We start from the raw sequence: 10,641 nt of genomic DNA, 5'->3' as shown, positions 1-10,641 counted from the left end.
TTTGTTAATCAATTAGTTTAGCCTAATCAGTTAGTTAGTTCATTGCTAAAGCATATATAAGAACTACTGTACTCTTTTTTACTAGATTGAATAAACGTAGTGTTCTATCATTTCTTTGCTTTTACTAAAAGACATATTCTTGTTCTTAAAAATCTGCTTCTTTGGTGAACCTGTTAAAATTGTAGAGTCCAATTAAGTAGTGTGTGGTGTTGTTTATTTAATAATAATTTGATAGAATTGGCGTCTAATAGAATTTTTCTATAGCCAGTTTTGGATCTTCTTGATGATCGAAACAAGAAAGCTGACGCCTGACATCATTATGCTGCAGTTCGAGCTCAGTACACTAAACCAGAACCGCCTATCACTTGTGCTACCTTTGCACAAGATGCTGTGAAAGAAAGGGTGGTTTCAATACATACACACAAACACCAATCAATGATAGTGATCCTTTCTTTTACACTCTCTATAGCACTCCCATCTCTCTCTGCTGGACATTCAGTGTCAATTCAAATATCTCACATTTAACTTCTACAGAGAGTGAACAAACGTATCAAGTGTTTCCATGTTATGCTCTCTGATGTTTAATGTAGGTATGTTCAATTAAAGCATTACTGTTTTGTTAGTTGGATTTAGTCATTTTAGACACTTATTCTACTTTTTGTTACAACGTTGCCAACTATGAACATTGAGATGGAGATGGTGAACAAAGCACAGATATATGGCCAGACCAAACACAAAGACGATGAAAATGCCTCCCAAGACAATAATTCCCGGGAAGTAAGTAACAAGACGTTCACCCCATGTGGGTATAATGATATTGTAAATTTCTTCATTTCAAACTCAGTGACTATGAGGACATTAGTTTTTTTATGAGTAAATTTTAAAACCTTGAAATGGTTTCTTTCTACTATTATATATTTACTAAATTCAACTAACGTACAATGCCTAATGTTTATTATAAAAATGACTTAATTCTTATTATGGTTGGCTGGTCATTAGAAAGGCCCAGATTAGATAGCTTGCTCTAAAAATGGATTACAAGTTTTTACATTTCTATACCAACAATCTTCTGAAGATAACTCAATCTATAGAAAAACGACGCGCATAAAAAGATACGCCTACATTCACTGAAATCATCACTATGTTTTTTCCTTTCTTCCTTCCTTTTTTGTAAAAGAAATAACTTCAATTCCAATACTTTCATACTCAAGAAACACATCCATATGAATTGAAAATAATAAGTGAAGAGAAGGGAATCACCGGGAGGAAACTTCGATCATTTCTACACTGAGAACTTTGATAATCAACTTTAATGCTGAGAAACCCAACTAGGGAAAAAAGATGACAGTCAATGAAAACAATCAGAGTTTCCAAATAATTAATACAATAAACGGCTAAGAAAGAAAACACCAAAGCATCAACAATCGTGGGAGAAGAACATCAATGCCTTGCTTGCATTGGCAATATCTTTGTGTATATTCAATTTTTTATGCATTACATGACACTGACAGCAGCTAGGCATAGAAAGTAGTAACGTACAAATCGATACAAAATCAAGAACCCACCAACATCGCTTACTTACACATATGTCGGAGTATTTTCTTTTTGTGTAGTCGTTGATAATCAAATTCAGATTTTAAAGCAACCCAAATATACAAACCGAACCTTCTATCAGAACAAGAATTCAAAGACTTCAAATTCAACTTTCGATGCATTTGAAGCCTCTACAAACCCACAGCCAAACCCCAAACAGAACTGCACAAACAAACAAATCCAGCAACAACACCACCCAAACATGCTTCCTCCATACCTGTTTCGCCTTTTGGCGATCACCCACGTAAGGAGAAACACTCTTTTGCATAGACACGCCACCATTAACATCATCAAACACATCCACTGTATTCTCCATAGTTGAATCTTTTCCAAGATCTCCATTGGTCTCCCCTGACAATCTCTTTTTCTTCTTCTTCAAACCCTTTAAGGGTTTCACCCCAAGCAAAGGTGTAAACCCAAAACTTTGACCTCTAGCGGAAGAATCCAAGCTGGGATTTTGACTTGAACTTGACAAACTAGGCGTGGAACTCACCAAGTCCAAGTCCAACACCATAATTTCCCTTAAAATCGAATCAAATTCGGCTTGAGAGTTGAAATTTTCAGAGCCTTTCGATCTAGAGTCTTCGAAACCGGACTTGATACGGTTCAGGAACCAAAGGGTCTCCGATTGATCGAGGTTTTGATCGAAAATGGCGAAATAGACAAAAGGGTCTTCGATTAAAAAGATGTAGGTTCTTTTTCTGACGGTGTGAGAGAAAATGGAGTGGTATGGAGGACTTTTCAGGATGCATTGACGAGCCAAGTCTTCGAGATCGGTCTCTTTGGTGAACTCGGCAAGAATTGTGGTCTTTCTGGCAATGCAAGCGTAGTAGATGAGATCTGGATTCGAAATCATTGATACAAAATTTAAATTCAAGAACAAATTGAAGCGACACACAGTCAAGAGATTCAAATAGAATCCCGAATCGGGGATTCACAAGCTTGAATTTGGATCCCAATCTAGATGTCACATCATTAATTGGAATCGATCAAATGATAACGATTTGTGTGTCAGAACGAAATCTCAGAATATTTTGAATCTTCTAAGCTCATTTCAGAATCTTTGGCTTTCTGTTCGGTCACATCATTCTGGCTAGGGTTTGAAATGGTGGGAAGAAGATTGGTTGAAAGAATTTTAAAGAGCTGGATTTGGTTGGGAGGACGATACAACACAAAACAAAACAAAACAAAATTTTATGTCTTGACTCTTGCGCTTACGTGAATAGCCCTTGTGACTGAACTTTAATTACGTAAGTACCCTCAATAATGGGCAGGAAAAAAAAAACCAACTCAGCTATGGGACACAAGCGCACAATCAGGAAAAGGACATCACGGTATGCAAACAAATATAACAAATTATTGACAATTTTTTAATATAATGTAAATAAAAAATAAATAAAAAGTTCATCATTATTTTATTTAAATAATTTGATTGCAAAAATCTCTTCTATATAATAAATGTCTAGATAATGGAAATTTTTTGTTTTAACAGTTTTTTTATTTTTTAATATTAACTTTAACGAAATATTTTTATATTTAACCGAATATTTTTATATTTAACGGTTGTTTGTAAATACTTAAACTTAAATAAAATAAATAATTCAAAAAAAATAAAATACGATATTTTATAGATATTTTACAATGACAATTATTTAAAAATAATAAATAATTAAACAAATCAAAATAAGATTTTTTTGAGATATTTTACAATAATAATTATTTTAAAATAATAAATAATTAAACAAATTAAATTATGATATTTTTTTTAGATATTTTACAATGATAATAATTTAAAAATAATAAAATCATATGTTTTATAACTTAAATAAAAATTAATTAAACTTAAACTCACTTATTAGAATTGCTACATTTTTTTTCTTCTCCACTTACATATGGTCTATTTTTTCTCCTACATCAACACTATGGTAACGGTGTTGCCAAAAGAAAAATGTTCTCAAGATCCACTACCCACAACCCTACAAATTTGTCCAACCTTACCATCAATCCTTCCTTACGAAAGCTCTCCCGCCCCATCATCTTCCTCCTCTCCTCTGCTTGTCACTCATTGTCGCCATGGTGACCAGAATTTATGGTGATAGTGCAGTGCGATATCGATATTGCATTTGTTATATTTTTATTTTATTTTTAAGGACCAAAGAAATATTACATGGACTCTATTTCCTGTTTCATGGCTTCGAGCCATAATTCCTTTTCAGGACTAGCCATTGCCTGTTCTCCACTTAGATATGCTCTATTTTTTCTCCTCCATCAACACTATGGTGACAGTGTTGCCAATAGAAAAATGTTCTCAAGATCGACTACCAACATCCCTACGAATCTGCTTTTCCAACCTCACCATCAATCCTTCCTTTCGAAAGCTCTCCCGCCCCATCATCTTCCTCCTCTCCTCTGCTTGTCTCTCATTGTCGCCATGGTGACCAGAATTTATGGTAATAATGCAGTGTGATATCGATATTGCATTTTTTATATTTATATTTTATTTTTAAGGACCAAAAAAATATTACATGGACTATATTTTCTATTTCATGGCTTCGAGCCATAATTCTTTTTCAGGACTAGTCATTACCTGTTTAAAAGACAATGGGTCATCATCACTTGTGTCACCAACGACCATGTTGGTTTCACCGTCTAGACCGTTACAGTTACCAAACATAATTCTAATTATTAAAATAAAAAAAACAAACATATAACAATTGTTTTATATTTTAAAAAAACAAAAACATTACCGAACGGGACTTAACTTTTTTATTTCATTTTTTTACTATTCTATATTTTATATGACATTTTCCTTTTCAATAAAATTTTTAAAAAGCCACTCAACTCTCAAAAAAAGGACAACCACTTTCGACATCTCTACTAATCACCTCAATGACCTACAAATCTGACATCGATCATCTCATCTCCTTTGTTCTCGTCATTATCTCCTTCTATGGAAGCTCAAATAATTAAATAAAATGCAATATCTGGCTTTGAATCAACAAAATTAATTAACGTTTTTTATCAATTTTATGTAACCCAATATCAAAATTAGTAGATCAACAATTCTAGTAAGACAATCGAGACTGGCAATCGATTTATGGGTTGTGTTGTACCCTAAAAATTAGGATGAGTTTAGTCACTCAGCTCGGAGTACAGCTGGCTGATGAATACGTGGAAAAGCAGCCAGGTAGAACCTTTGGTTAACAATGATGTGAGCAGCTCGAGTTGAGACTTGGCAGTATGACATCCATGTTATTTTCAGGCCACCTCATATGATAATGATCCAGCTCGAGATCTATAGTGGCCAAATCCTCCTTTGGGCGCACTGAAGTTAAGCCAAGCTAAGGTTCGGATAACCTTGGATCCCCACCTCGATAAAGATATCCAGCTCGTAGAAATCTTGTTAGAACGCATACTGAGGGATCCCAAGAGACTTGGAGGCTCTTTATACACTCATCAATGCCCAGGCTGTATTAGTATTTATCATTTATTATCCGAGATAGCATGAGTATATTCTATTATGTTATCAAATCATATCCCAATGTAAATGGGAATAATCTCTATTAAATGTACACCATATTTATTTCACACGGTTACCCAAACCTGTCCAGGAAATTCCCCTATAAATATCAGGGATAATGGACATGGAAAGGGACGGCCTTTTTGTATTACTGAAACTCTACAGAAATTGTGAGAGAAAAGCAATAATATTGTCTCGTGGACTAGGTGGATTTTAACCACTGAACCACGTAAAAGGTGTGTGTATACGAAAGGGTTCTTATTATCTCATTACGGTTTACAAATAAGCACTAACATCCCTATTAGATTTCTTAATCTACTGTTGGCAAAAAATCGCGTCAACAATTTAGTGCTTTTGTTGAGAGGAAATTAGTGCTTTACAAGTTTCATCCTGGGAAACAATCGGTGGGCCAAGATGACGCTGGGAGTTTGGCATCACTCCTACCAAATCCTAATCCAGGATATTTAACTGCTACTGAGATGGAGAATGCCCAATTAAGGCGCCAACTCGCTAGGGCAAATAGACGAATCGAGGAGGTTCTGGTTATGTTACCAACTCTTGCAACCGACGTCAATGTCGGAAATAGGCAAAGTGGGTCTCATAAGTCCCACAGGAATAACCGGCCTAAACATAATCGTTCTGTTAGGACCACCACCCCGAGCTCTTTATCTTCAGAGTGAAACCACTGTAGTGGTTAGCCCACTGGTCACCACAGGAATTATCATCTGCATGTTTGTCGATCGGTCAAAACTGTGATTCCCAGCTCCGTGCCTTCTGCACAGATTCCCAGGAATAATCACAACAACCTACCAGGGCGAGCTGGGACAAGTTCACGAAGACAAAACACCCCAGCAAATCCATCTGTTTCGGGAGCAGAACCCCAGGCACAGAGAACTCGTGACATTAGAGTAAAGCCAAGGTGGGAAAATTTAGTTCGTCCTAATGGAACCAGGATAGCCTCGCCAATAAGGCATCTGCCATCACCGGTTAGACATCCTACACCCCCACACCCACAACGAGATGCTCCAGCTCGTGGGAATAGTAGGAGAAATCCTCCCCCATCAGTAGATACTTACGCCCCATAGGCACTGCTGAGAATCCCAATCCTCAATCTCAGTCGCAGGCTATAAGTTTTACAAATGGAAGTTAATGGATGGTCAGCCAGGATGGAGGCAGGTCTGAGAGCGACCTGAGAAATCTCCTTAGCTCAGCGCAAAGTCCTCGGTACGCTCCACAACCCGACCTGTGCGATCATTTGAACTCACAAAGAAGGTATCCAACTCACAACAATGATACGAGTTATACTCGACATGAGGGAGGTCCGTCTATCTTACATGACAATGGGAATGTCCCACCTAACCAAGCTCGAGCTTGGAGGGACAACAACCCATCAAATGCGTACAATAGGATGGGATTTGTTGAACAACCCCTAGCTAACCTGGAGACCAAGGACCTCACCCTTGAGCGACTAGCGGAGTAGATGAATAAGCTCTTATCTGGAAAGGGGATAGATGATTGTTACTTTGATGAGGAGCTCGAACCTTTTGCTCCAAACATTGCAGCAGCTACGTATCCTATTGTTGACGCGGTTCTTCGGCAACAGATAATTATATGAATAAGGAGAGGGATTAGTGCTAAAAGATTAATCGTAATAGATGAATGATCTCAAAGGAAGATTATAACTCAAATAGTTTTTTAGGTGGTTCAAAGGTTAAAATCCTTCTAGTCCACCAACCAATATTATTGATCTATCTCTGATATTCCGTACAGGGTATTTCTTTACAAATTAGAAGCCAACCATTTGCAACTCCCAGGGTCTCCATATTTATAGGGAGAGGACACCTGGGTGTTGGCAAAGGAGGTCATCCTATGACCTTCTTACCCATCATGTCACTTCTGCGACATTCATGATTAATTCCTAAAACCTGACAATGAAGTGTGGTCTAATCAATAGGTAAGGGGGATAATGGGCCGCATGACCCAAACCAGTCGTGGGGTGTCTGAACACGAACGTTTATGCTGCGTGTCCGAGAATTCAGGAATGGAGTAGACACGTGAGGTCTGATATATGCACGTTTACATTGCGTGGTTGGCTTTATAAAGGGTCGGCAGTGTCAGTTCAAGCTCGTACCCCGAGCTTGATGTAGTTTCAGCTCGTGGTGTCCACACTGCTGATCCGATGCCTTAGTAATCTCACTAAACCTTTGGCTATCTCGAGCTAAAGAGGTAGAGACTTGTAACAGCTGCTCCGGGTAGGTGGCTTCCACGTGGCTGATAGAATTATGCCATTTTCCAGCTCGCTAATAACCCATGGATATTTAGGGCGTACATTTGCCCCCCAAGCCCTACTCGTGGCATATGACGTCACCTGTGGCCACAGTGGGGGCTTTTAGGCTTCTTTGTGGACTCTTCATATCCCGCCCATTACGCTGGTATCGGATACGTGGAGCATTGTGGTTGGTGACGGTTCGTCTTCCGAGAATCGCATTAAATGGCCTAGCCTATCTTCAGCTGTCGTTTCGTCTTTCGAGTTGTGATCCTCGTATCCCACATCAAGACAATCGAACGACCCTCATCCTCTGGCCTTTTACGTATATATAAGGCTGGCCACCTTTCGCATGAGCCACCCTTTTATTTGAAATTTTTCTCCTCTTCTTTCTTCTTTCTTCTCAGTCTCAAAACCCTTTCCTTCTTCCGGTCACTATTCCCGATGTTCCTGAGTTTCAGACACGAGGGCTCTTTCGCAACTCCGGTACCAGCGATTCCAACAGGACTTCAACCCAGACGCTCCTTTCAGTCTTTACGCAGCGAAACATTTCTGTAAGTCCTCTGTTCGTTGCATACTTTAAATGTTTTCCCTTTTTCTTGCTTAGGTAAACCTTCTTCTTAGTCGCATGCAGTAGGTTGTTTGTCTCTTGTTTTTCTTTGCCGGTACTTTGTGCGTAGGATTTTATCCTAGGGGTATCGACCGTAGGAAAGAGGATGCTTAGGAACATGACTCATAGGACAAAGTTCTGGGGTGATTTTTTGGGTAAAAATTTTTATGCCTATTTGGAACAACAAGTTTCTAGGGTGAAAAAACCGGGTAGCTTAGGGGACACGCTTCACAGGCGGTTTTGCCTTTCGAAACTTTCCTTCCAATGCAAACTTTATCCTGACCCTCCTGACACATGGATCCCGAGCAATCGGGGACCCGTTGGGAGCACAGGTGCGTGTTCATAAAACCGCGTGGTCTCACTCTCTGCGGGCTGAGATTACCTCAGCCCGTGTAAAGGAAACCCTTCTTCGCGCTAGATTATTTCATATGCTTAGGCCGCCTTTTCTAAACTTTCTTCTTTGTTCGTTAGGCGGCCAGATGGGAACCAAGAAGAGCGCATCCAAGAAGAGTGCTGGCAGCTCGTCTTCCCAACAAGCCAGCAAAGGGAAAGAGGTGGCAACAGACTCCTCGATCCCCAACTTTGGTCCCACCGTGGAGAAGGAGGTCGAGGTGGGGCCCGACGCCTTTTTCGAGGCTGAGAGGATTGCCTCGAAGGTCACCACCCAGGGGAAAGTTAACAAGATAATGCTTTCCCACAATATAGAGATAGGGAAGGGCGCCTTGGACGCCCGACCTCCCCTTGAGGGGGAGCGGAGCTGCGCACCACTCGACGAGGAGTTCGCAGCCTAGAGCGACGAACATCTCAAGGCTGGGGCCTTTCTTCCCCTGGACCAGTATTTCGCGGACTTCTTAAATTACGTGAAGCTGGCTCCCTTCCAGCTCCCCCCTAACTCCTACCATCTGTTAGCGGGGTTGAAGTATTTGTTCCTGAAGCAGGAATAGGAGGTCCCCACGCCGGCGGACATCCTTTACTTCTTTTGCCTCAAAGCCAGCCCAGAGCAACGGGGGCGAGGTGACGGGTTCTACTACCTGACCCGTTTTCCCAATTCGGCTGCAATCATCGAGCTGCCCAGCCACCCCAATGACTTCAAGGATCAATTTTTCATGTCAAAGGGGTTTCGCAACTGCGAATACCATTACTTCAACCGTCCTCGTAAGTTCCTTTTAACTTTAGCTCGCTAGCTTGTCACTGATTAGTCTTTCCATTTGTTGCTGATTTGAAAACTATCGTGCAGCTATTTTCGCGAGGACGACTAAGTCAGTGACCCTTGGGGGTCAGTATGAAACCTTGGCAGGGCTCCCCCCAAGTGAAAAAGAATACTGCCAGCTCGTGTCTGATGAGACGATGCTAGCGTGTAAGTTAATTTCCCTGGGCCAGACTCTGGCCTTGAGGAGGTCGCAGACCATACCCACTGCTCGCGAGATGGCGCCCATCACTGAGGAGGAGGCCGTGGACGAGGACGAGGATGAGGAGAACGAGGTGCCCTTCGTGCGCCGGAAGCGGGCTCTGGAGGTCGCCCAGGAGATCAATGCAAAAAGGACCCAGTCCAAGGCAGCAGCCGGCCCCTGGCCAAGGTAACCCTTACTTATTTAGGGACTTAGACAGGGCCGCTGTAGACCTACGGCTTGCTAAGTTTAACCCCAGTCAACTCGTTCATCGCCACCAAAATGACCCAGATCTCAACATCACTCTACTCCAGTGTGTTGACCAGCTCGTGTTGCATTATGATATGGGCCACCCTAGGGGTACTGTAGTAGTAGATAATACCCTGACCTTTAGGTCGACCTTTTTTGAGGAGTACGGGACCAATCTTAGGTCGTGGCCCTCCCTTCTAGAGGGTGTAGTAGCTCCGGGTCTTAGGCAGTACGTAGAGGAATCTAGTCCTGAGGCGGATCCAGACCCAGAGCCTCTTCTCACCCGTGAAGTCATCGTCTTAGACTCCCCTGTAGAAGCCCCGGGGCCGGAGGTCGTGATAATAGATTCCTCCTCTAGCTCGGAGGCTAGGACCTTTTTCGATACATACTTTAGCTTTTTGTTATCAAAGTATTTTTACATGCATATTAATACTTTGTTGTCTTTGTTTCAGACGAGGAGATGTCGCAGCCCGAGGGTAACGATCTGCGATCTATGTTCCAGGGGGGAAAACCTTCCTCCAGGTCGCCCGAGCCCTTGGTGAAGAGGCTCCGGTTGGCGAAGAAAGTTGTCGGGACTTCCTCCAAGTCCCCGGCCAAAGGGAAAAACCAGGGTCCCCCCGCCATGGAGAAAGTGCCTCCACCCCCTCCTGCAGTAGAGAAGATGGCTCCACCTCCCCCGCAACCTCCTGTCCCTGCCCAGGAAAAGGAGGTACCAACTGGGACCTTGGCGGCTCCGGCTCCCACTGTGCGCATCCCAGTCAACACTCAGGCCCTGGAGAAAATCCCTGAGGCCTTTTGAGGGATGGTAACTGCGAGCTATACGGTGGATCATTATTATAATGCCATCCTAAGGGTCTTGCGGGAGATCGAGATGAGGAGCCCAGAGAACTTGATGGAGCCTTCACTGGGGATGACCTTCACGATAAGTTCGCTTTACCATTAGTTCTTTCTACTTAATTTCTAAGGCACTCGCCTCACATATTTTCATCTTGCAGGCGGCTTTGGCCCTCCACCG

At 41.7% G+C, this 10,641-nt stretch overlaps 1 protein-coding gene across 1 annotated transcript; it reads right to left on the bottom strand.

Moving 5' to 3' along the window:
- Positions 1-1,427: 1,427 nt before the first annotated feature.
- On the bottom strand, positions 1,428-2,768 carry LOC133788626 (phytolongin Phyl2.2-like). Its single transcript, XM_062226184.1, has one exon. It carries the CDS (start codon positions 2,447-2,449, stop codon positions 1,700-1,702), a length of 750 nt encoding a protein of 249 aa, XP_062082168.1. The 5' UTR covers positions 2,450-2,768; the 3' UTR covers positions 1,428-1,699.
- Between the last annotated feature and the right edge of the window lie 7,873 nt (positions 2,769-10,641).

This window comes from Humulus lupulus, chromosome 7 (assembly GCF_963169125.1).
Source record: "Humulus lupulus chromosome 7, drHumLupu1.1, whole genome shotgun sequence".
NCBI classification, from domain to species: Eukaryota; Viridiplantae; Streptophyta; class Magnoliopsida; order Rosales; family Cannabaceae; genus Humulus; species Humulus lupulus.
Note: the sequence above shows the minus strand (reverse complement) of the source record. Positions and strands in the feature narration are given on the sequence as shown.